This window comes from Branchiostoma lanceolatum, chromosome 16, assembly GCF_035083965.1.
Source record: "Branchiostoma lanceolatum isolate klBraLanc5 chromosome 16, klBraLanc5.hap2, whole genome shotgun sequence".
NCBI classification, from domain to species: Eukaryota; Metazoa; Chordata; class Leptocardii; order Amphioxiformes; family Branchiostomatidae; genus Branchiostoma; species Branchiostoma lanceolatum.
The window spans coordinates 15,313,443-15,339,745 of NC_089737.1; the positions used below are offsets into that span (position 1 = coordinate 15,313,443).

Here is a 26,303-nt window from a genome sequence, read left to right on the forward strand (position 1 = left end):
AGCTCAATTGTGTCATCATTACAAATCATTTGATTATCACCGTATGCGATCATTTTTCTTCAGTATTGAAAACGCGCTAGATTGAATGTATCACATAAACAGCTGCAAGCGTTTGCGGACTCATCCATGGCCATGTATGTACTGGTGCGACGTTAATGTATGCATCACTGTAGACATGTGTTTGTTTCTGTTTCTGATCAGTAAAATGTGTATGGCATCCATTCTTTAATGTCTTTACTTCCAATCCTTGATCAAGTTGAACTTTTTTTGCAATTTTGGACAACTAGATTCAGTCGATAGATTGAGATAGACAGTCATCTTAAGCACAATCTTTATTTAAAATCACATCAACATAAACGGTGTCACAGGTTTACAATTGCACAAGAATCTGAGTTTAATCCAAGAAAGAGGGCAACATCTTGGAATGGTTTCATTACAAACGGTAGAAAGCTATGGCTATGAAAGTGCATGTATGAAAATGTGTACATTGTCCTGACATATGTACCGGTCTGAACATCGGGTGGGTATAACTGATAACAGGTACAAATGGTTCTACTTGTTGGTAACAAGGTCTACAGTAAGTTTGGTTTGATCTCATCAGAAGTAAAATGGCACTCTCTTGTTGGAATACACATTCACAATGGTTTGAGGAGTAGTTACAGTAGCTACAGATCAGTTGAAATAACAATGATTTGGATTATTTTAATTATAGCTGGTTTGGTTTTGTTTGGTTTAGGGTGAAATCTCTGTGGTGGTTGGGGTAAGGGTGGTCGTGGCAGGTTCCACAGATGGGGTGGTGGTCTCGGGAACTTTGGTGGGCCTGGGCATCTATAACGGAGAGATAGATTGCAACGTTAAAGATAGATTGCAACGTTAGACTAGTTTTAGCCTGCTGAGAAGTTAGTCCTCAACCAAAGAGTTGAATGTACAGTGACGTCTCTCTCTCTCTCTCTGTGTCTGTATATACATAATCTCTCAATATATAATCATACCATTTGACTTATGTATGCAAGTTAAGATCATGTAAAGCGTTAAGCTTTGTACTTTTATCTATATGCTTCTAAACGCATAATCTAAACTTGAAAACATGCAATAAGTTTTTTTTCGTGAACGTAAAGGCATCATTTCATGGCCATCCTCCCCTTTCAAACTCAACAAAAAGCTATCTATCTTTCTGCTTATCTCTATGTATCTATATTTCTATGTATCGGAGTATCTGATTTAATAAAAAGGTCCCCCACCTTCTCGCAGCACTTGTTGAGGACCCTGCTGCACACCCTGCGGATCGCTGGGCGGCGCATCCTGCGCACGAATGAGGCTGCCCTGGACTCGCAGGAGTCGCGGCTGGACCGGCCAAACCGCTTCCCTACCCGGCAACACCTCCGCACGAACCTGCGCCCGGGCTTTCCGCGGCCTTGGAAGGGGGAAATAGAAATATGTTCGTGAATAATCAATTTCATCAGGTTGGACATCTAGCCTGGTCCCAGTCTCTAGGGTCGGCTTAAAGGTGTTTTACCAGGCCAGTCAGTTTCTGATGGCCTTTCTACCTCTGGCTGCCATCCTACTATCGCTATACCCTACTCCGCTGCCATCCTACTTTTCCGCCGACCCAAGAGTGCCGAGCTAATTAATCCAAGGCCGTAAACAACACCCCGAGCGGGCTAAGCTGTCTGGGCGGGTGAGGGTCACTCACAGTGCCGTAGAGATATCGGGGAGGCACCAAGGGTATGGATTCCAGGCTAGTTGGACATCATGATGACAATATTTAGGGTCGCATTGTTGTCGTCACATAGCTGTAGTGTGGAATACTTTCAGTCAGCATTGCCCTGAAAGTAGGCTGACGGTCAACGAAACGGTCACGTCGGCTGTTGATTGTTTATAGATCTTGGTCGTTAATAAAGGACCTTGTTATCCGTGGAAAGATGTTGTTTAAGGCAGCCAGTGGTGGCTAACTTCACCCCCTCACTTGAGGCTAAGAAGGGTCGGTCTCATGTAGGGAGGATGGGGCATATAGGAACTGCACTAAAGAAAGACGCAGATAGACTCAAGACAACATTAAGTCTTTGAAGTAACACTCTGAATTTCTAGGGAGAACCCTGTTGACAAGTACAGAGGTACTTGATCTTTTGTCAATTACCCGCCGATTTGGCAGGGAAAGGTAGAGAGATATTCAGCATCACGTGATAATAAACATCCAATCACGTGACAAGAGAACTTCAAGATGAGATCTGACTTCACCGGTTTTATGTAAAGACCGGTTCATCTCGAAAACTCCCCATAGTAGCAAACTCTTTTGTTGTGTAAAGTTTTTAAATGTTTGTCGATAGGAAGATATTATTTGAGAAACAATGCATTCAGAAATAGCAAACGTCAGCCCTGGCCTGAGAAGCTTAAATGGGGATCATCAAAAATGGAAGGTGCCCTCTGGCAGGACATAGAAGAACTGCACTACAGGATTACGCACAGACAAGTCCAACCTTACTTTATACCCGTGGGTTGGACCGCTGGCTGGAACTTTTTGACACTGATCCACCGATTTGGTTCCATGGATGGAGTTTCGTCTTCATATCTCCCATTTTCCCAAGCTTTAACCAATGAGAGGAGTGTTTTGGGGTTCAAAGATTTGTTGCTTACTCCGATGTAGTGAATTAAAGCTTCTTACGTTTTCCTGGAGCACGGGGAGAGAATCCCTCCTCCTCCTCTTCCTCTTCATCTTCCTCCGCCTCCTCCACGACACTGTCGATGTCCATGTCGCTCAGCTCGTTCTCAAGCCTGCAGCGGGAAAAATACATGTCAAAATGGAGACTTTCTCGTTACTAACCTCTTAAAAACCCTACTGGTGTATCAATGAGGGGGACTGTCTACATTAAAGAAAAACTAGTCTCAGTTTGGCTTTTTATAGATTAGATGGACAGAAAGACAGAGAGATCGCTAGAGAGAGACAGACAGACAGACAGAAAGACGGTGAGATAAATAGTTAGATAGCTAAATACTTGGATAGAGAGATAGACAGAGGCAGATAGATATTTTCATTAGATAGATGGATGGAGACAGCAATTGACAGATAGATACATGTAGATACTACTGGATAGATGCTAGCAGATACATGAAAACATCTCGTCTGCATATCAAAACAGCACCCATAAGGAATATAAATAATGTTATGATTGTCATGACTTACATGTTCAGTTCGTTTGTGTCCATCTCTTCGAAATCTTCCATGTCCTCTTCAGAGGAGGACGTGTCTACAGGGATGTTCTTCTCTACCTCTGTGCATGGAACAAGAAACACCGTCAAACTCTAAAGTTATAAATGTAGACTCAGCAAGTACCTCATGCAGGTTTAGATGAGAAAAACGCAACGGCGACAGTTGTAGCGTTGTTGAACATTCATTATTTCTGGGAACTACTTTAGATTTGACTAGCTTTGGCTAGATTAGCGAACAAGTCTATCTTTATTTATCCTCTCATCTACAATATTCATGTAAGTGGCAGCCCGAAGACCTTAAAATACAGAAATATCAACCAACCGATCAATCAATAAATCAAACAAACATTAAGCTCTACGTGAAGCAATACTACTGGCAGTTATAGTATAGGGTACAATATGTGGAAAGTTATTGTTTCAAACAGTAGCTACATGTAATACCTACGCTATTCCATACAGAAGCAGCAAATAGTCTCTACCAGACTAACCGCGTCGGAAATAGAGAGAACATTTGCCGGGGGACTTTGGCCATGGAGGATAACATTCCCATCCGCAGTCTAGGGTTGCAATATTGGACCCTATCTCCGTAGCCGACTCTCTTCCCTTCATACAATTGAGTCTATTTGGCCAATTTCTACTGTTTTCCCAGCGACCCGCGGAGACTGGTAGAGGCTAAGCAGCAGGACAGGAACTAAGCTATAGTTAGGAGTGTTGTACTTACTCTCGGCCATGTACTCCTCCGACTCCTCGCTGCTGACGTGCGACTCCTTGCTCATGACCTCCTCTGACTCTCCGCTGGCGGGAACGCGGGGCGGCTGGGGGGCGACCGTCATGCCCTGTGGTAGAACAGAACATGGCAATCAGAGATACAGTCGGGGACGTGTGGGGTCGTGTGGCGCAACGACAGAGCGTTCGACTCAGAACCAAGAGGTCCCGAGTTCGAAGCCCGTCATGTCACCGATTCTTGTGCCCTTGGGAAAGGCACTTAACACGACTTTCCTCACTCCACCCAAGTGTAAATGGGTACCTGACTTTGGTTGGGCAAGGTCGTATTGAGGTCACCTGGTGGCGCCGAATGTCAGCCGCCCAGACCCTTGCGACAGTTCCACAAAATGCAAGTGTAGATAAGATATTGTATATATTGTGTATTGTGTGATACCTGTAATACCCTGCATCAATTCAGCGACCAATAAAAAACCAAGTCAAGCCTGGTCAGGTAACCACCTCCAGTCACAAGCCACATTAAAACTGTTCCAACAATTGTCACGTATCTTTTGCCAGAGAGGTAGCGCATTTTTATCTCAGATATGCACAGCTTTTCGTCTTATACTTGTGCGGATCCCTCATTTTTGAAATAACTTCCATGAACTTTTATACTAAGTTATAGTAAGGTCATACCATACAGGATATCTACAGAGCAACTTCTGTATCAAGAACATCGTGAGTTTGTAACATTGTAAGAAAAGAAGGCAAGATGTAGTGGACAACCCTAAGTCAACCGTACACACTTCTCATCTTCAAAAAGAGGCTGTAGCCGAACAGCTACCGTTTAGAACTTCATTCGAGCCCACCCCCAGACTAGTTTCGCCTTGTGTGTCGATTTCTCAATGGTCAACAAAGCTCGACTTAGCACAAGTACAGTGTGTTCTGACTTATATAGGCCAGGTGCAAAGGGCTTAACCAATCACAGTTCAACAAATATCGTATTGTAAGAAACGCAGACTCACGGTTCTCTTGACGCGCTGGCAGCACTTCCAGAACATCCTCTGACAGATGTTCTTGCCCCTGGCGGTACGGAGCGGGAGGGAGCCGATGTGCGACAGCGCCTTGTTGCGGCAGGTTCGCGGCTTGTTTGCGGCGTCCTTCCCAGCCTTACAACAGTCAACCTTACGCACCAGGCGGGGCATCAGGGGGCGGACTGGGAAAAAAAACAGGCAAACCATATTAGTTAAAGTTAAAAGTTAAAGACCATTTCCGTTTCGGTGACCCTTGGGCCACACAATTTTGTGCAATCGCTACATCAGGGGGCTAGCCCACTGGTAATGATATACATACTGGCCGTTACTAGGTTAAGGGTGCACAGGGGTACCAGGAATAGGAAGAGTAACTTCCAACAGCTGATTCCATCAACGTAAGCTTAAGATGCAGGTGTGCAAAATTCAAGATCATAAACAGACAATGAAATAAGACATGTTAAGCGTGCATTCTCTACACGTAACCAGTGTATATATTTCGTCTTTGATACAAGGTTTTGCGATGTTGCTAAAGAGAGTGACTCACGGGCATCTGTTTCAGACTCCTCCTCCTCCTCCTCTTCGGGTTCCTCGATGGCTTCATCATCCAGTTCGCTCATGTCCTCCATCTCCGAGTCGGAGAACTCGATCTCCTCCACCTCCTCCTCAAGCTCTTCCTCTTCTGGAAAGGGAAAGAAAAAAGTTTTTTTAAGAAGAAAGATTCATTCAAGTAGCTGCAGTTCTGATGGACGCTGCTAGGCTGAAAATTGAACTAGTCTTTTTTTCGTTTTCTTTCGTTTCAACATAGCAAACGAACCGCTTCCTATATGAATATCGTCGTAAGTAAAGTATGTCTGTATAACAGCTTAGATGGGGGTTAAGTATGTAAGTGTAGAGACAGCCATTATTTCACAATTTTGTAGCCAGTGAGTGCTGTGATCTTCCTACAATCTTTGCTCTATACTTTGATAATTCATGACTCCTCAGTATGGTACTAGTAGTGATCGGTAATCTGTAAAACAAACCTGAGGTGATGTCTGGGATCTGAGCCTTAATCGGTGCCATGTCGATGACAGGATCTTTCTCGAAACCCTGGAAAAAGCAACAACATTGGTTAAGTCTTCTTCAACCCAGAAGATATCACAAAATTTCCTATTCTGTTTTAGATTACACTGAGAGCGCTGGAAAGTCAAGTTACGGGCCGGTTTCTAGGGATGTTGTAGACATCACAGTTTCTTCTTTAAGCTTACAGAACTAACGGGCTTTACTTTACTGACCTCCTCCATCCTGTGCTCCAGCCAGTCCCAGTACTCCTCCATGTAATCAGACAGCAGAGGGGTGAAGTCCTTGGAGTGGACCTGAGTCGTATAAAACGACAAAACTTGAGTCAGTTTGCCTGTTTTTCATAATAATTGATGTTGGGTTGAAGTGGTTGCTTGTCATTGATGTGAATCGACAGAGATACAAAGATCATGAGCCCTTCATTCAAACAGTCAACGGTGCATGTCCTCGACGACAGGTTTAGTTTCATAAGATCATCCTTAAGTAAACGAGGATCATCAAAGATGTATGCTAATATTTTTTGGTTAAAACCCTTCTCACACCTTCGGTGTATGTGTGTAGCGCAGTGTCCATCTCTGTTTCCATACCACTTTTAGTTTAGCCACGTGGTGGTAAAAGCACTACAACATGGGGCTCTTTGCTTACCTTTGCTGACAAAGATTCTAAGGGCCTTGGCTACAAGGGAATGAACAATACGGGCTATGGTCTACTGGTAACAATACTACAGGGTTCTGAATGGAGTTTGAACTGTAAACGCCAACACAATAAATTGGACTTACCCAAATTTTTGACTGATCAGCTACAGTCTTTGTCAAGGAGTGAACAATCCACTGCTTCTGTGACGTCACGTTATGCAGATGAGACACAGATGAGACTCCTTGACAAAGACTAGCTGATCAGTCGACAATTTGGGTAAGTCCAATTTATTGTGTTGGCGTCTACAGTTTTAACTCCATTCGGAATTACTTCTACCAACACAGATGAACTTTCAAGTGAATACTACAGGGTGAATGTTCTCACCTCTTCGTTGAAGTCGACCTTCTCCTGTGCGAAGCACTGGTACTTCTCGCTGATGTCCATCCGGCAGCAGGGGTGGGCGGGCTGGGCAGGGAACTTAGGGTCCATGCTGCAGTACCGGTCCACCCGCTGGCGGCTCTGCTCAGCGATGCAGTTCTGCATCTTCTCCTCCTCCTCGATCTGACAGCACTCCACCATTTTCTGTTGGGGTAAAACGTTTTTGTTAAAGTTCTTACTTACGTATTAGAGAGAGGAGAAGCCCATTTCAAATACCATGGCCAGGATTGTAAAAATAGACATCTTAAGTTGCAAGAACTCCAGCAGTTGTGAACCATTGCTTTGGTAATGGTGTTCACTCTATGGAGCTTCATATCATCTTTAAGTAATTGAATCTTTAGCTCTTGTTCGATACATCTCCTACAATTCTCAAGACATCGCCTAGAGAGAGAGAGAGAGAGAGAGAGAGAGAGAGAGAGAGAGAGAGAGAGAGTGACAGAGAGAGAATAAGAGAAAGAAAGGGGCAGGATAAGAAAGCGAACGGTCCCCCCTTGGAGGGGATGATACTGTAGCATTATAACGATGCCTCTTCAAAAAAATCTTTCAATCTGACCAAACAGATGGCACATTTTTGTGTCTAATTTCTCCAGGGGTTCTGAAGGTCAATCAGGTCCTACAGGCCGTAGTAGAGCTTCTCAAGGTCAGACGCAAAACTCAATTTTTTTGGGGGGTCTTATCCTTTGTTTAAAGTTGCTCCCATAGTCCCGAAAAATTGACGTCACAGTTGAACGTACCATTTTCTGCTGCACCCTCTGGTACCAGTTGTAGAAGACTCCGAACTGGCTCGGCACGTCCTCCTTGGAGATGACTTGCCACTTCTTCGCCATGTCGCAGTAGCGGCCGAGCTGCGTGGGGAGACAAATGGCATCTTTATCTTGCCTAGTGTATATCAACAGTCACGGCGTAGTCCACACACTCTTGTATTCGGTAGATTAGCCTTATGGAACTGTAGTTTTGTACCAGTAGATGCCGTACTTGTGCAATAAAGATGACTAAGATGGCCCATTTTCTGTTCTTACTTCCAAAACTTCCTATCCAATGTACTTGTTTGTAGTAGCTACGTTTTGAGGTGAAGATTTCTTAAAAGCTTATCTTTTGACAAAAATGAAATGAAATAAAGATTTACCCTTTCGGGTGCGATGGCGATGGCGCGGTTTCTCCACGGGTTCTCAAGGTCGATCAGGTCCTGCAGGGAGTCGTAGAACTTCTCAAGGTCAGGGGTGAAGTCTGTCTCATGAACTTCCTCGTCGTACCAGTATCTGTTGATACAACACGTTGCATTAGATCATTGAAAAACACCAAGTCAATATATACATGTACAGCTTTCATTGCATTTGACATATTTGTCAGCGCAAAATGAGGTCGGGCATTTTGAAACATCGGATGAAACTAGAGAGCCCAACGTTATGTCACTTTATTTCGAAAACAAGATGTACCTACCACCCAATATGTGACCAAAGAAATACAGCTTTCACTTAATATTATGGTTTAGAGTCTACATGTCGAGAAACTACTAGCCTCTACCAGGCTCCACAGGTCGCTGGAAAAATGGTTACTGTAGAAATTGGCCAAATAGACGAATAACATGTCACAGGAGTCGGTCCGCCAAAGACGTTACAGTTTGCGTCTATTTTGGCGAATTTCTACTTTTTTTCCAGCGACCTGTGGAGCCTGGAAGAGGCTAGGAAATTAACATTAACCTGACCAAAAAATGCAAAACAACATACCTCTCCTGGTCGAAGCACTCGGCGCGGCGCCCCTCCTCCTCCTGACAGCAGGGATGGCTCAGCCCGAACCTGCCGTGGGTGGTAAGGTCCTCCCGGGAGCACAGGGCGTCCATGTCTGTCTTCTGCTGGGACCTACGGGGGAGGAATGATGTACAAAATGATGACCAGGACAAACTAGCTTTAAGGTGTGACAACAAGCAAGACTTGGTACTTTTAGTCAGACCATGAAGGAATAAGGAGTAGTCATCACTACATTGTGTCTAAATGCTCCAGAGGCCAAAACACATATACTGAAATTGTAAACGCCACTGACACTGAAAAGATGTAGTGGATGCTACCTGAAAGGTCTGAAACAATATCATATACAGTTGATTAAGTAAATATTTTGGTGTATATTATCATAGTGTGTATAAGAATTTACCTGAAGCAGTCTTCCTGCTCCTCGCCTTCCACGGAGCAACACCTGGAGATTCCCTCCTTACGATCCTGGAGCACCTGTAGTGCGCAGGTAAAACTTAGTGTATTCTGAAACACTGACTCAATATGTTGCTAATGAAACTTGAGGAAAATGTTAAGTCAGCTAAGAAATTTGTTACAACCTTAACCCATTTCTTAGTGCACGCTACACTAGCATGAAGTAAACAAATACGTTGGAAAATGTGCATGAACTTTGACATCTTAACTTACCTCTTTGTACTCCTCGTCGAACATGTGCTTCTCGTGTTGGTGTCCGAACATTGTGGGCTTCTGGGAGAGAAGAAACGAATGAATGAATGAATGAATGAATGAATGAATGAGTAGATGAATGAATGATTACATAGATAAACAAATCTGTTTCTGTATAGCCGATGTAACCGCCATTCGGCTTAACGCACCAGCTTGAATCGATGATTTAATTAATGCATACATACACAAAAGAAACGAATTGAATAAATAAATGAATGTATGAATGAATGAATTGACCCTGACCTTATCAAACCTGTGCTGCTCGTGCTTGTGCCCCAGCAGTGCTGGCTTGGGCTCCTCCGCGCTGCGCTGCGTGCGTCTCATGGCCACTCCCTCACGTGCCTTGTGGGCTGGGGAAAAATTATGTCAAATGAATGACTGAATGAATGACTGAATGATTGAATGAATACTTAAATAAATGAATGAACAGCTACGCAAGATTTCACATGCAAGGCGTTAGTATTAGTCTGATTCCTCATATTTTAATCATTTCATCAAGTTATCTAGCTTATGAAAGAAAAGGCTAAATAATCAAGCTAATGGAAATACGACTACGACTAGGACTAGTGGGAGAAAATTTAGATACCCTAAGGGCCTTCCCCTATTGTGATAACTGAATCAGTTCGAAATAGCTCAAACCTCAACATAGTTAATGAGACTGCCCAGTTGAATGTATATAGATGACTCAAAAGTGGCTATGACCCAATCTTACCGAGCTGCTTGACTCCCTCGGCATACCGGTTGCCGCGCTCCTTGTTTGGCATATCGGGTCTCCTGTGCATGGGGTGGTTGGGACGGTTACGGCGTTCTTCCATGCCAGGACCAGGTTTGCGCATGTGCGGACGGGGGCCGGGGCGGTCTTTCCCTTCCATGCCAGGTTTGCGCATGTGCGGACGTGGTCCGACGCGGCCTTCCTCCTCCTCCATGCCTGGGCGTGGTTTGCGCATGTGCGGGCGGGGGCCGCGGTGCTCCTCTCCCCTCATGCCGGGACGGGGTCTGCGCATGGGCGGGCGGGGGCGCTGTCCAGTCGGGCGCTGCACTCCCTCCATGAGTTGGCAGAGGGCGCTGATGCCCTCGGTGTCGGTCTGCCGGGGGGCGATGAAGGTCTCATTCCTGTGTTAGGCTGTTCAATTGGAATCAACGATGAAATACGCAACTTTATGACTAAAAATCTAGAAAACAAAAAAAAATTATGGAGTCGTTTTACTTTCTGTTGGAAGCACACGTATTCGTCGTGAAATAAAAAAAGATTCACCCAAAACTAACCGTGACAATGATATTTATCGCATTTCAAACTGCAAGTACCCACTATCCGCACGAGGCCGCTGTTGTACCTCCAGCGCCGACCGCAGCACTCCTAGAAACATGAGTATCGCTCGTATCCTATCGCTCGGATGACGAAACTTTCCTACCCAATCCTGACAGTTATAAACAAGCTTTCATCTAAAATTCTTCTTATATCAGATCAGGCCGATAAAAGGCAATATATGATCCACCTAAACACACGCCTCTTATGCCCGGTTATTGGTTTTGGACGGATTCTTTGGGAGGGTACACGCGGATTAATACAGGAGTGAGACCTTAATAACCATCGATTATTAATATGGTTTGTCAATCGAAGGAATACTTGTCTCCCGATAATCTCTGAAAGTTTTTCTGCTTTGCGTCACTCCGTTGCTAAGCAACAGCGCAATGAACATGCCTCCCTTTCGGCCTTGGCAGCGCCACCTACCAGATTAGTCCAGAAGTCCAATAGGTGTAACCACAGGATATAGAGTTTGACCATCCTCGGCCCTTATGACGCACCGGAACTTGATATTTGATCCATTTTCGGTGATTTTGTCAGAGGAACGTGCTCGGCACATATTGTGTTCATTTATCTCAACCAACTACGAAGAAAAGGCCTTTTCGACGACATGAAGAAGAGGAGGAAGGAGAAGGGCATTAATAGAGGGCAATTTGGACACAGAAGTCAGCCTGGCAAAGAGCAGACCAGTTCAGATGAAGATACCAGTTCAAAAGAAGATGGCAGCAACGTCGAAGAGATTTGTCGTCACAGGAGCGACATTTGGAGCTTGGCGACAGGCCAGGCCGGTGCCAATCCTTCACCAGGTAGGCTGCGTCCCTTACCCGCCGAGCCGACTGAAATTGCAAACTTAGTAGAGGTTGAGAACGAGGAGATCGAACGCTGCGTTCGAGGGCAAAGATTGTTTTTCGTGCCCCTCTTACTCAAATTGATTAATGACTTCCTGACGTACCATTCCCTTGAGAATCCTAAATGCAGCCCTCGGTGCACCATGCCGACCTCTGGCGAGACACAGCGCGGGTTTGTGTCAGAAGAAAGCCTGGAGTGTATCAGGTGCGGGTTCGTGTTCGGCCCAGTAAAGTTATATGAAGAGAGTGAGCGTCTTCCTGGCAAGGAGAGGGGACCACGGCCAGCGAAAACGAATGTCCAGTTTGGTGTGGGTCTCACCAAGATCGGCATTGGCGTAACGGGAGCCAAGACCCTTTTCAGCGCTATGGATATATGTACGCCGAGTATGTCCAACATGCATAACACGGTGACTGGGGTCTGCGACAGCATGGAGAAGATTCTGGAGTCTTCTCTAGATGACAACAGAGGAAAGGTGCGCCAGGCACTGAAACTCCGCGGTAGAGAGGTTGTAGAGGGAGAGCCGTTACCGATCGATGGAATAGCCGATGGCGCCTACAACAACCCGTCTTACCGCGGTGTGTCTCAAAGGGCGACACAGGCCTCGCTACCTCTCTATGAGACGGAAACACCCGCGCAACTGTTGGTGGGGTTCCAGTTTGTCAATCAACTGTGCAAGAAAGGAGAAATGCTGAGGGCACGCGGTGAGGAAAACCCTTGCCCAGGGCACGAAGGTGATTGCTCTGTCACTTTTGACCCTAACCAACCCATAGGAAATGCCGAGAAAACCATGGGCGAAAGGGTTGCGTTGGACTTGCTCCGCGGTCCAAATCCGCTAGCACTCTCTGGTCTTACCACCGACAACGACGGCAAGACAATTGACGGCGTCCAAAAGACCTATGACACCATGAAGGCTAAATACCAAGCCCTTCAGAGCATGAAGAAGGCGAACGAACACTCCGGCGACGCCGTGCCATCCACGTCGTCAACCCAGGATGAGGTCCCGGGCCAAGTCGAGGGCAAAGGAGAACCCGACGTAATCGGCGGGTATCACATCTGGAAGGAGGGCGTTACTGTACGCAAGGAAGACTGTGTTGTCCACGTTTCACGTGGGCAGCGCAGGACCGTCTTCAAGCTGCGACTGAGCGCTCAACTCATTCTCGGAAAGCCGCTACCTTCGACGTGTAAGAAGAATCCGTCCCAGGCCCAGAAGATTCGTTTCTGCCACATCCTTAGCCACGCGTTGTCCCGACGTTGCGAGACGGAGCTAGAAGTGGCAAGGGCACACTTTCCAGTGGATGATGAAAAGTTCATAAATGCGGTCACAGCTGCCAAGAACAACATTTTGGACTGTTTCAGTGGAAACCACACCAAGTGCAAAGGCGTGTCGTTCGCCTGTAAGGCTAGAGCTAACGACAACGGGAGGTACAAGCCATACCACCTACCATGGAAACAGGACCTGTGCATGGGAGAAGGGGACAGGGAAGAGCTGATGACGTCTATTGAATACAAGTTATCACCTGAGATGATCAAGCGCCAACGCAACCTCCGATCAACCAACATTTGCGAGGCCCATCATCTGCGCACACTCAAGTCGGTTCCCAAAGCAAGAACACTCAAACGGAATGCGGCGGGTAAGGCAGCAAGTGCCGCCCATTCCGCGGCCGTAGGTGGAATGGGCGAATCTATCGCCAAGATATCAAAGCGTCTTGGTTGCGCCTTGCAACGAGGAGGCCCAGGAGCTCGGTTCCTGTCCCGGGCAGACAGCAAGGCGAGAGCAGACAAGATTCGACAGAGGGGAAAGGGTTACAAGACCACAAGAGTGAAGACATGGTGGAGGAAAGAAAAAAGGAAGAAGGGATCTGGGTACAAGGCACAGCACCTTCATCCGAACTTTTCCAAAGAACACAGTTACAGCGAGAAAAGGGACTAGACAATGTGCGTCGAGGTTGTACTAGGAAGCTGTGTGTTATTGTGAAACACTATATCTACATATAGTAACATTTCTCACACTTGACCTTTAAACCGTACCTACTCGATGCGTTCGTGCCCGGCGGTCGTGCCGCCCGTGACTTCCCGTGACCTTCCTTTTTTTTGGGGGGGGGGGGTGTTGGGGTGTTGTTGTGGGGATGTCGTTTCTTATGGGGGGGGGGGGGGCACAGTTCAAGCATTTGACGGATTTATTGCTTTGTGAGGCACTTGGGGTATCCTGGGTGTCCTGTACATCTGTCGTGATCGAAGCAGTTCTTCCTCTGTTGGTTAACAACGCTCTCCTCGTAAGATAGATGGGCTACATTCACGCAGAGCTTGTCGTTGCAGAGGTGGCTAACGTGCTTGTGTGTTTGGAGGTAGGGAAGGTCCGACTTCAGGAAGTAGGCCAATCGGTGAGGACCGGCCACGCTTCCATCTCCTCCCTCTGCTTTCGTGACCACGATCCGCCCATACCCTCGCGAGTTCTTTGCCCCAGTCCATTTCACGCAGCCTCCACTTGTTGCCACAGTCTTCCGTGAAATCTTGGTCAGTAACTTTGCTGCGTTATCGGCAGAGGGACGTTTATCAAAGATATTCCCACTACTACACGAAGCCATGTGTACAGCTCTCAGATTCCTTTCACACTCCAAGGTGAGAAAACGAAAGGCTGGGCCCTAGATTACGCGAGCGGCTATCATCCAATCAGATAGCTTAGCGTATTGTTATGATTGACGTTCCTAATACCCGCGACGGCGGTTTATGGCTATTTTGCCCTTCTTTCGTTTTCTAAAGGTACCATTGTGGCATGTTATTACTGTAATTTCGTTATTCGGTTATATCTATGATTGGTAGTACTGTTAGTAGAAGTTTTTGCCTTTGACTTGAGCGGGGCTTGTCGACATTTCTGTTCTTTTCGACATTGACCGTAATTCTAACTGTACAGGATTGCTAATTTTGTCTTCATATAAACATATGTAACATGTACTGTGCGTGAGTGTCTTTTTTTGTCCTCAAAATCGTTGTTATAGCGCTGTTTTGTAAAATATATAAATTGCCACCCCCGTAAAAGTAGGCACGCCCGTTTCCATGGTAACGGTCAAGGGTGAACATTGCAATTTGTGTCATAGAAACGCACATCGCAGCCTGGACCTAGATCCTTTTGAAATTTTCGACCTACCACCAACCGCTGATTTTTAATGAATATTTTAAATTTCTATTAAGGTCTCATTCCTGTGTTAGGCTGTTCAATTGGAATCAACGATGAAATACGCAACTTTATGACTAAAAATCTAGAAAACAAAAAAAAATTATGGAGTCGTTTTACTTTCTGTTGGAAGCACACGTATTCGTCGTGAAATAAAAAAAGATTCACCCAAAACTAACCGTGACAATGATATTTATCGCATTTCAAACTGCAAGTACCCACTATCCGCACGAGGCCGCTGTTGTACCTCCAGCGCCGACCGCAGCACTCCTAGAAACATGAGTATCGCTCGTATCCTATCGCTCGGATGACGAAACTTTCCTACCCAATCCTGACAGTTATAAACAAGCTTTCATCTAAAATTCTTCTTATATCAGATCAGGCCGATAAAAGGCAATATATGATCCACCTAAACACACGCCTCTTATGCCCGGTTATTGGTTTTGGACGGATTCTTTGGGAGGGTACACGCGGATTAATACAGGAGTGAGACCTGAAGCTGGGGGACCTGGGGCAGCTGAACGGGTTCTTCTTGATGTCACGGAAGGCCTCAACTGAAATGAAATAGAAAATATATAGATATTTGCAACTTCTTTGCAACATTGTTATGAACAAGGGCTACCCAATCACTTTCTGGATTATGTTCGTTGCATCCTTCCTCTCTCTTTCTATTTCTCTCTCTCTCCTTTTCTATCACCCTCTCTCTGTTCGCCGTAGACGTTTGGTTGTTCACACGGCTAGCTGTCATTATTTTAGTTTGTTAAATAATACATTCATACTATCATTGGAGGGTGTTGGAACTATTTCTGCTGTGCAAGGACATTAAAGTGTGTTGCCTCACCAGCTTAAACCCCCTGGACAGAGCTTTTTGGAAGAGTGGTGTGAAGACTAGCCGACTGCTGCCCACCCGTGTCAGGGACCCCGGCAGCAATATAATCAAATAATGGATACTATAACGTGTGCCCGGACTTACCGTTCAGAGGAATCTGGTCGTCATACATGGAGTCGCGCTTGGAGCCGGGACGGACCATCCTCGGCCGGTTCTTGTCCTCGCCCTCGGGACGCACCACCCTCGGCCTGTTCTTGTCCTCGCCCTCGGGACGCACCACCCTCGGTCTGTTCTTGTCCTCCCCCTCGGGCTTCCTACCGGGGCGGGGCACGCGGCCGGTCGGGCGAGGGCGGTTGTCGGGCCGCCGGCGATCCTGGGCCGCCTCCACGTTGGCCCGGACGTGCTCACGTGCCTTGCTGATGCATTCGCTCCTCTCATCACCTGGTAAGAAAGACAGACACAGTTCGGGACCAAATCTCAAAGCAAATGTTGTGGAATATCGGATTGCTGAGAGCTTTTCTGTTAGTCTTCTAAGTCGGGTACTAAGTATATTTATCATGAATGACAGACTGATACCAGGGACTTCACAGGCCAGTTTCCGCGGTCGCAGGGAAAAAAAAATGTACTGCTGGCACTGTTAGAGTTAAACCCTGCGATGGCCAACGGGGTAGAGTGCCGCCTCTGGGAGCCTGACGTAAGTTTCTCCCTCAGCAGAATTGATCGGTATCGCCTTGTGTGCGGTGGCGTCTGGCATTCATGCTAGGCATCTCTTTTGGGGTGGGTGGTTGTCAGAAAAGCTCGTCAGTAAGGAAATCTTACGTATACGATCTTTCATCCCAACTGAAAATTACGTCATAGCCACGTGACGACCAATATCCAATGATCAACGGGAAATATGATTTACCTTCGTAGCGGCAGCACAGCCCCATCATGGTCCAGAAGCGCATGCGCTTGGGACGCTGACCCAGCCTTCCCTTGGCGGCCTTGCACAGTCTGTCGAACTGGGCGCCTGGAGGGAAAAACAAAGAAACAAACCAAGAATGTAAGCCAATTGCACGTATGCAATGCGAAACATTCCTTAACAGTATGTATCAAAAATCTAAACATTATAGTACTTGATGAAAAGATGCGGAAAAGGACTTTTAAAATGAGAAGGAAGCAGGTATGTCAATGAATGATGTCGATTACAAATTCGATTACAAAACACAATGCGCACCTTTTCCCAATACAGAATAACATATTTATAAAACAAAGTTAAGGCAAGATTAGGAAATCTTACCGTCCATGTTCTCAATATCTTCCTCTTCTTCTTCGTCCATTTCTTCTTCATCAGATTCGGACATCTCCTCCTCCTCCTCCCACTCTTCCTCTTCGTACTCAGACTCCGGCTCGTACTCGCCGTCTTCCGCGATCTCCTTAACAACGGTCATCATGTCTGTTGGAAATAAAGAGAGATGTAATATGATGACAATAATTCAGTGTTTTAGTATTTGTATCGTACATGCTTAGATGCAAGCACAGTCTGGCTCTGTGGGGAAGACTCCAAAACGTTATATACAGCGTCTCCTACAGAACTGTAACCTTGGTCCAATGCATACAGACGGTGATCTACGGGAGGTTAACCCTGTCGATGGCTTCGCAATTCGGCTCTAAATCGGAGTTTTCCGCGATCTCCTTAACCACGGTCATCACGTCTGGTGTGGACAAGGAGAGAAGTAAAATGAGGACAAAGTTTCACATGTAATGTTTTTAATTAATTAACAAGATAATCAAAATACGGGACATTCTTTATCACTATCAGAATAGCAGTGAGTATGTGTAATATTTCCTGAAGCAGGGGGTAAATAAAGATGATTGTTACCTTTCTTTGGCTGGTATTTCTCCACTGGCATCATCTCTGCTTCCTCTGTTACAACAAATCGAAGTTTAGTTTTTCAAGCATTGTTGATTTACAACGGAGGCTAAAAACTGAAATGTACAAATGCTACTTTCACAAAATGACAGTGTTGATTGCTACAGTATACAGTAATTTTACGATTGACATCGAAATTTCAACTAAAAGAACGATTACGTTTCACGAAATTTAAGCTTCTGATAGCTACTCTGGGAATGAGATCGTGGCCCGGGCGTCACGTGAGTGTTCTCACCTTTCTGTCCTTCCATCTCGTTCTTGACGTCGGCGTCATAGTTGACGTCTTCCCTTGCGCACACCGTCTTGGTCAGCGGCCCGTCTTCGAGACGACCGTCGTCAAGGTAGTACTTGGTTTTGTCTTCAATCACCGTGGCCCTGGAGGGAGAGACACGAGATAGCAATGTAGGCACATATACGTAACAAGAGGGTCAGACGAGGGTCAGATGAGGGTCAGAGAGATAGATTAAGGTTAAGACAAAACATTTTAACAATGTGTAGTGACTACGTGCATGCGTATACATACTTTGTAATGTGTTGTGCGACATCGACCTTCAGACAAAGCTCGGACAAAGGCAGACCTCAAAGACGAAGGACTGAGACCTATATTGAAGGTGGCAAACTTGTTTCCCAATAACACTGGTAGGATACACCCCCATAAACTTCGGGTTTGTAAAAGCGAGAAAGATGAGATTCTACAAGCTATGGGACAGATTCTCCGATATCATAAGAAAGAAACATAAAACAATATATGGCATGTAGTGTGTTGTGCACATCAAAGATATGGCTCAAAGGCGAAGGACCTGGAATTTTAAATTAAGAGAGCCAACTAATGTCTGAGGATATTTCCTAAGAATAAGACACAAGTGCACGGTGCTTCCACTAGTGCAAAACACCCTACATTGATTATCGTCATGTAGACATTTAGATTATCGTCGTGTAGACATTTAGATTATCGCCATGTAGACGCACAACCCTCATTGACAATCTAAAAGGGATGTTGGGCTCAGTGACATTTCAATAAAAAGAGCTGAGATCGCTAACGGAAGACCGGACTGAGTGGTTCAGAAGGACTCATTGTCTCCCGAGATCACATCACAGATGCCCTCGTCCACCCCCGGACAAGCATCATTTAGTTACTGTACTAGAACAACAGTAGCTAATTGAACTATTGGCATAACTTTGTCTTGAATTAATCTTCTTTTTGAAGACTACTTCAAGACATCCTAAATTGTCTTTACCTCATTAACATATCTATTCAGAGTTTTGGTATAAAGCTGGTGTTCTCAGTCCTATCGTTAGTCACTGACGAAAGACAGTGGATACTGTCTGAAACGTCTGACTGTTTCAAAATCTTATCCAGTTGCTTGAGTAATTATTTTTGGCGTCCTCGTCCAAGGTTCAAGACACTTACCTGAAGGTGACGCATCCGCAAGGGGGCGCTTTCCAGCTGAGCGGCACCTTGATGGTTGGCTCATCCTTACTGTTGATGAGCACGTTGCAGTGCTTCAGTTCCTTCACGCCCTTGTGGTACGCCTTCAGCTTTCCCGGCGTGCACTTCGCGTCGTCTGACGTCACGCTGACGTGGAAGCCCTGGAACATCCGGCCGCGGTCGTTACTGCGCAGGCCCACTGGAGGGAACGAGGGAGTGAGTGAATGAGTGAGTGAGTGAGTGAACGAACAGATAACAGCAACAACAGAAAGACCCAAAACCGGTTCCGCTGCAATACTACTAGTATAGCAAATCGCTAGGGTCCTCTTAACCTTTCGAGGTCTCACAATGACATGCCCATCTAAACAATCCTTCCAGACATTCATGGGTTGTGGTGTACCATATAAAACCTCCTTGGGTGTACACAGAAGGAAGGACACACGCACGAAGTGACGAACGCTGACGAAAACATAACCTTCACGGCGAAGGTAAAAATATCACAAATAACGACTGTCTTACGCGTGTGGGTCTCCAGCGGCTTGAAGCCCTCCTCCGCCTCGTACACGTCCAGCTGGTAGAGCGACTTCCCCTCCGAGAGCTCATTGTAGGTCTTCTCGGCACCGGTCTTAGCCAGGTCCGAGGGGTACCGGTCGGGGCACCCGTGGTGCTTCTCTGCGGGAAGGAATGGAGGAATGGATGCATGAATAAATGAATAAAAAAAGGAAAATATGTATGGACAAAAAGTTACAATTATAATGATTGTTTGGAAAATATGAGAACAAGCTATTTCAACCTTGTACTGCCAAGATAACAGAATGATAAGAAATTTTATGGGCGAAGTACTAAAATAGCTTCCGCTTTCTTCACAGTGGTCTGTGGGATGTTCAATGTGTCGTTTTTCTAGTGCAGTATCTACTAGTGAATTGTGGTTGTGCTTCATTCGGTCTAAATGCATTTTTGACGTTCTGACCCAGTCAACAAGCATCAGAAATAGCGCAAGAACTTTTCTCATGAATGTGTACTATCAACATGATTTTGTTTTAGCTTGAAAGTTCATCTGTGTTGGTGCAAAGGAACTGGTGTTGTACAGTCAAAAATTTGGGTTAAATCCACTTTTTTGTTGGAAAATAATCAAACTTGTTTTAGAATGATTTTGTTTTGATATTCATGTAATGTAAAATTACCCTTGGGTTAAGATGTTGCAAACAACCACGAGTTTCGCACTGCCCCGGGAAACCAGTTTGGTCACACATTTAGCCGTGTGTAAACCTAACAACATGGTGTCAGCGGTTTGTTTGGCGACAAAACAACTGGAGGGGAAAGATCAATTTTCTGTGGTAGAGACGGGCAGATTAAAGTCCAAACAAGTTTACCTGTGGGGCATTTGTGGTAATCTCCAAGCAGATGTAAGGTTACTTACGTCTCAGTGTTTAACGCGGGCTTTTACAACATTAAACGCGCCTTTCTAACACATTTTAAAGTGTAGATCTTCGCCAGTACCTAGCGCTAACGTAAAGCGTCCACCAGTTTTATATATCATTTTGTTGCTGAAGAAATTAGATAAATGGTAAATAATAGTTAGCTTAAAGTGTTTGTAACTCGGTAACGCCAAGGACCTCCTTGGTAACGCTATGACCAATAAGAACCTAGTAGAGAGAAGCATTTGTGTGAGCATTGGTACTTGTTTTCGAAAGATACATAAACGAATGCTCTATGGCGTTATCATGAGATAACTCGAAATGGAAAATATCTTATACATGCGAATTTGTGAACAATTGCTGAGTAATGCTGTTTCCTTCGTCCTTCAGGCAGGTAAATCACGTGATGGTTGACATCAGTACCTGGTACGACGCTGGAACGATTAAGTCATCGTCAGGTGATGGTTTCTGAGATGGGACAACCTTTATCTACACAAAAGTTACTCAAGCAACTTGATAAGTTTTGTAAACGGTAAGACGTTTTATACTCAGCCACTGTAAAAAGACAGAAACCAGGGTCCTGAAACAGCTGACTGTTTACCAAACTTATCCAGTTTCTTGAGAACAATTGTATTGGGTATCTTGTTACCTGGATATCCAACATTCCTCGATGTATTTGACAATGGCTTTATCATTATGACTGTGGATACACTGTACATTGCTTACGTGTTTTTTTTCAACGTTCTTGTTTTTATTCACGAAACTTCCCCGGTGTGAATCGGGTCTATTCTCCCATTGTCGTTGCCATAAGTATAACAAACAATATCCATTGTTATTCTAATCCTTATAGAATTTGCGCAAACAAAAGCCACTTGAAAGCTTAACAGTTAACGTTTATTCCATCCGCTAATCTCATGGCTATTGTTTTCATTACCGATCTTCAAAATGCTAATTTGCGTTGTGTACCTTTGTTAATTGGCATTGCGGCGACAATGGAATTGTGAACAATTTGTTGCACCCTGTGGCATTGTTGAATTTGTACACTTCCGACCAGCCCATAAAATCAGTCCCTGCCTATAACCTCCTTGGTCCCACCAATATAAAACCTCCTTGTCCCACAAATACATGATCATTACAAATTTTAACAACAAGTTGGGAGTATACTTTTCATGATGAGAATCAAGCAACAGTGACCTAAAATCAAAGCTTCCAGTCTATTTTCACAGCTTTGACAACAAGGTTAATGATAATTCAGCCCGAGACAGTCCCTTTTGTCGTAACCCCGATCACAAGTCACTTGTTTTCGACTATTCGACTCTTAAGTGGCACTCCGACCTTTGTGACCACAAACTTGTCGAACTTTAGTCTTTAGTCACACATGCGGGGCGGGTCGCACTATGGTACGAATGGGTTCAGCCACAAGCAGATATGAGGCTGCAACGGCATGTTTTTCAGCTTCCGTCAAGTTTCTACGTGCTTCATTTCATTCAAATGCCGAGAAATAACGGGAGATTGGTGAAGCACAAAATGATGTGACCTACAAGCCGGGGGTAAAGTGTAGCGTAATCAGCCGTTGTGATTCCACGTTATTTGTAGCAGGACCGTTCAAATTTAGCGTAGAGGGTGATTTGTGGTGCAAAATATAACGTTAGGAGCCTAAAATTTATGCAGCACAAAGATAAGCCTTTGCCGAATCTAGCCATAGTCACCCCATGCATACCCACACTACAAAAATACTACAAAAATACTGAGAAATGGGTGATTTTTGAGACGCACATTTTGTCGCATGCCATAAAAACAGTCCAAGCGTTTGACAAACCATCAGAAATATTGACGCTACGTACTCCTACCTGACAGAAGTTAAATTATGTATCGCTATTCAATCAGTTACAGGTATATGCCGTCTGACAAGTTTTGAAAGGCAAAGTACAAGGCCGAAAATCCGAGGGTTAATGTTTTTAAAAAGGAGATCTCTCTCAAAATCATACGGTTCTATGTGTTATCCACGGGAATAATAGTAAGGAGTGCTGTAGCCTGACTTAAATTCCATAATTTGTAGGCCCCGACTTGGGGGCCGGGTGCTCTGTCTTATCAATTTTATTCTACTTGTTATCGGGTTCTGGTCGCTTACCGTTCATGCGATCAGACCTCTATCAATCAGAAAACTGCACCACTTTAATAGGATCACGTGGTAGTAAGCATCACTTCCTCTAGAATGAACTTATAAGCCAAAACACCGGGCACAGAGTAGCCTGCTAGCTAGCAATGGAGGTTAGGGATCTTCCCGCGTTGGCCAAAACGCATTTTGAGAGGGTCCGATTCTGATCGCTTGTCGGGCACGTGCAAACCCACGGCAGTAACCGCCCGCAGCGATTGAAAAACAACAACTTTATACACGGGGAAAAACGTGTATAAGCAAAGCCTGATATGTGAGGCTGAGCAGAACAATGATAATGTATAACGAAAAATGGCTGAATGGAAATTCTGAGAGTTTCCTTACCTTTTGCCCATGTCTGGGCGCACAGCACAGCGCAGAACACTAGCGTCCACTTCATCTTGGGTCTGCGTCCTTCTGGTCTAATGAGGGCAAAGTACGGGCAATGCACCTTTATGTACCCCGGATGACAACATCAGCTGTTTTCTCACATCACGTGATCTTTGTTGACTTGGGAAATGCACCAATCAGTGCAATTCATCCACAGGGGGTAAACATGCGTGACGTATTAGGGTTGTTCCATTTAAAAACCCAAAGGGGGTCGGATTTTTTTAAAACAAAGAGCGTGAAATGATTTCAATGTAGAGAAATTAATGTCGTGTGTGTCAAGCTGTGTTGCAAATAGTTTTACCCATGATAAAGTACGCAACCTGATGTTTTACTGGAATGTATGGGCATTCCCAGAATCGAAATCCCCTACAGAAGAATTCACGCGGCTTTTCTTAGAAGTGCCCGGCGTTCCAAAACCTCCTTGGGCTTTCTAGGAAATGCAGAAGAGTTTGTTTTCTGTCAGTCTGTTTGTTGGTTGGTTGGTTGGTTGGTTTGTTTACACAAAGCCGAAATCGGCCTGCCGGTCACTTTTCCTTGGGGTCATGCATGAGGCATTCACAGAATGAAAGCTTAGCTTGAAAGTTCATCTGTGTTGGTAGAATGAAATGAAAGCTTGAACCTTGAACCTTGAACGAGGACATCTGTGATGTCATCTCGGGAGACAATCTGTCCTTCTGCTCCACTCAGTTCGGTCTTCCATTAGCGATGAAAGCTTATCAGACTCATTAAAGTGTTCTTAGAGTAACCACTGTTTATATAATTCTTTCCATTTACAAAATGTTTTATTTTCAATTAGAGAAACAAGGAGAATAGAATTCATCAAGGTTGCTTGTCAGCCTTGGCCCCACCGAGTCTCTGCACACACGCATAGGTGTAGCCTGGTCCCAGTCTCTAGGGTCGGCTTAGTGGTGTTTTACCGGGCCAGTCAGTTTCTGATGGCCTTTCTACCTCTGGCTGCCATCCTACTTCCGCTACACCCTACTTCCGCTGCCTTCCTACTTTTCCGCCGCCGCGTAGGTGCCGAGCTAATTAATGCAAGGCCGTAAACAACACCCCGAGCGGGCTAAGCTGTCTGGGCGGGTGAGGGTCACTCACAGTGCCGTAGAGATATCGGGGAGGCACCGAGTGTATGGATTACAGGCTAGCATAGGTGTTCCTAGCAACTACCGGGTTTCGTTGAAATTCATTCCACAAAGGTTTTCATGAACTAAAATGGTTTTCATACAGTCACAGAAACTGTAGGTTTAATCAAGGAGGTTAAAGATACCTCTAGAGCTTTGCTCTTTCGCTAAACGACGACGACGGAGCTATGAATTTGCAGGCTAGATTCAGGTATGCGAGGATTATTCTTTGAAGTTGGTAGCCTCAGAGAGAAAGAAAACCTCGTATTGTTCGGCATGTTGTTTTGTTATTGCCGGCAGATTATCTGTTTATGTATGTGCACATGAATAATAAACAATTAGCTAGTGATTTTTTGTAACAAAGAGCGTGAGATTTATGTTGTGTGTGTCAAGCTATGTTGCAAATAGTTTTTCTCATTATGAAGTACATGTACACAAGCTGATGTATTACTGGGATGTATGGGTATTCCCAGAACCTAAATCCTCTACAGAGGATTTTACACAGCTTTTCTTAGAAGTGCCCGGCTTTCTTGGAAATTTGTCTGTTTGTTGTTGGTCAGTCTGTTTGTTGGTTTGGTTGTTCATACAAAGCCGAAATCGGCCTGCGGGTCGCTTTTCATTGAGGTCATGAGGCATCCACAGAATGAAAGCTTATCAGAAAATTAAAAGTTTTCTAAAGAAAACCTCGTATTGTTCGGCATGTTCTTTTGTTATTGCCAGCAGATTATCTGTTTATGCATGCGCAAATGAATAATAAACAATTAGCTAATGAATCGGGGATCAAGAGTTTTTCACACTGCTCACAGAAGGGTGCTCCCCGGGTGGTAATGAGCTCATTAGAACCTAATTAGAGTAAAAGAAACACATAAAATATGCATTTTCCTCATCCTATGGGGTGTCAGAAAGCATGAATATTCATTTATGACGTTAATCATATGAGAGTGCTAAAGACTACTTTGTATAGAGAGGCCTATCGTAACATGGTAGTGTTGAAAATTGAAATGTATGTATTCTTTAAAATTTACAGTTCGTTGTTTTACTTGTCTACTCTGCCTTAGAAATGCTGGGGGAAAGTAACTGAAAAAAATCATTAGTGGCGTAGCTTAATTTGACTCTTTGTCAGAGAAGTTAGCCCGGTAGGACTACTCAGGGGTGTACGTAGCCTGGATACCAGACCCCCAATCTCTAAAATATGTATCGATATATATTTTAGAGATTGGAGGTCTGGTATCCAGGCTAGGGTGTACGGGGTCACCAGGGTTTGTTTGAGAAGCTCCAAGCATGCAGGCCACTATTCATTGACTGAGGTCATGGGGGTGGTTACATAAGATAAAGCGATTAAGACAAAGATTACATGACTGAATTCTTGATAAATCCATAAGCATATAGTGATTGATAACCTATATGATAACTATACGTAATTCCCAGGAATTTTTTTTCTCCTATTCGGCCGTCTTCAGAAATAGTTCAGGCACCGTGAAATCCCATAGTTGGGGATAATCCCGGAAAATATTTCTTACTGACAACCTTTAAATATATCTGGCTTATATCTAGTTTTCCAAGTACAAGTGTCTGTTCGTGCTAGAGCAACGAGATTTGAAATCCTTCCTTTTATAGAGTATTTGTCAAGCAACCCAAGAGGTCTAGTGGAGTTCCCTGCGTTGCCTGAACTGCCCTTGGATGTTGACCTTGGCGTGTTCACAACAACACACTAATTAAACCGCGGCGCCCGCCAAGTCTGCCCAGACTCTGCACAACAGGAAGTGGCCGGTCTTTAACGGTGCAGAATTACGCTGGCTTGGCAAAAACACATAGGAGCAAGGACACCATATAATGTCCTTGATAGGAGTCAGAATTTACTAGTAGGTAATATCCAAGCAGATGGAAGGATCCGGCATTTCCTAGTTATTTTACATCTCGCCTGTTTAGACAACATTTAGTACGACATCGGTGGCATCAGGGGGTACAGAGGGAAGCGAATTGTAAAAGAAAGTGCAATACTAGAAATATGAATTAAAGGTTTTAAACACACGCGTTAAACACTCCGACTGCACCGCATCTGCTTGGAGGTTGAGATTTAGTTATATTGCCATGCTGTTTGTTATGTTGTCATCGGCATTGTATGTACTGTTATGTCTAATGTTACTGTATGTATTGTTATGTCAAGTTAGAAGTCCAGGAAGACTAGTGGTG

General features: G+C 44.8%; 1 protein-coding gene across 2 annotated transcripts; it reads right to left on the reverse strand.

Annotated features, from left to right (window-relative positions):
• Window positions 1-314: 314 nt before the first annotated feature.
• LOC136422295 (trichohyalin-like) lies at window positions 315-23,075 on the reverse strand. 2 transcript variants are annotated; one of them, XM_066409961.1, is made up of 27 exons: window positions 22,945-23,075; window positions 19,546-19,698; window positions 19,009-19,225; window positions 17,833-17,972; window positions 17,547-17,591; window positions 16,965-17,120; window positions 16,590-16,694; window positions 15,927-16,126; window positions 15,830-15,887; window positions 15,356-15,410; window positions 10,242-10,633; window positions 9,773-9,879; window positions 9,491-9,550; window positions 9,225-9,298; window positions 8,804-8,935; window positions 8,203-8,335; window positions 7,811-7,921; window positions 7,023-7,220; window positions 6,218-6,298; window positions 5,966-6,032; window positions 5,488-5,622; window positions 4,935-5,125; window positions 3,929-4,043; window positions 3,182-3,269; window positions 2,663-2,772; window positions 1,242-1,414; window positions 315-828 (listed from the first exon to the last, which is right to left on the reverse strand). In XM_066409961.1, exons 1-27 carry the CDS (start codon window positions 22,997-22,999, stop codon window positions 733-735), a joined length of 3,447 nt encoding a protein of 1,148 aa, XP_066266058.1. In that variant the 5' UTR covers window positions 23,000-23,075; the 3' UTR covers window positions 315-732. The 2 variants fall into 2 exon arrangements, with proteins under 2 accessions (XP_066266058.1, XP_066266057.1); XM_066409960.1 differs by having other exon boundaries at window positions 15,830-16,126.
• Between the last annotated feature and the right edge of the window lie 3,228 nt (window positions 23,076-26,303).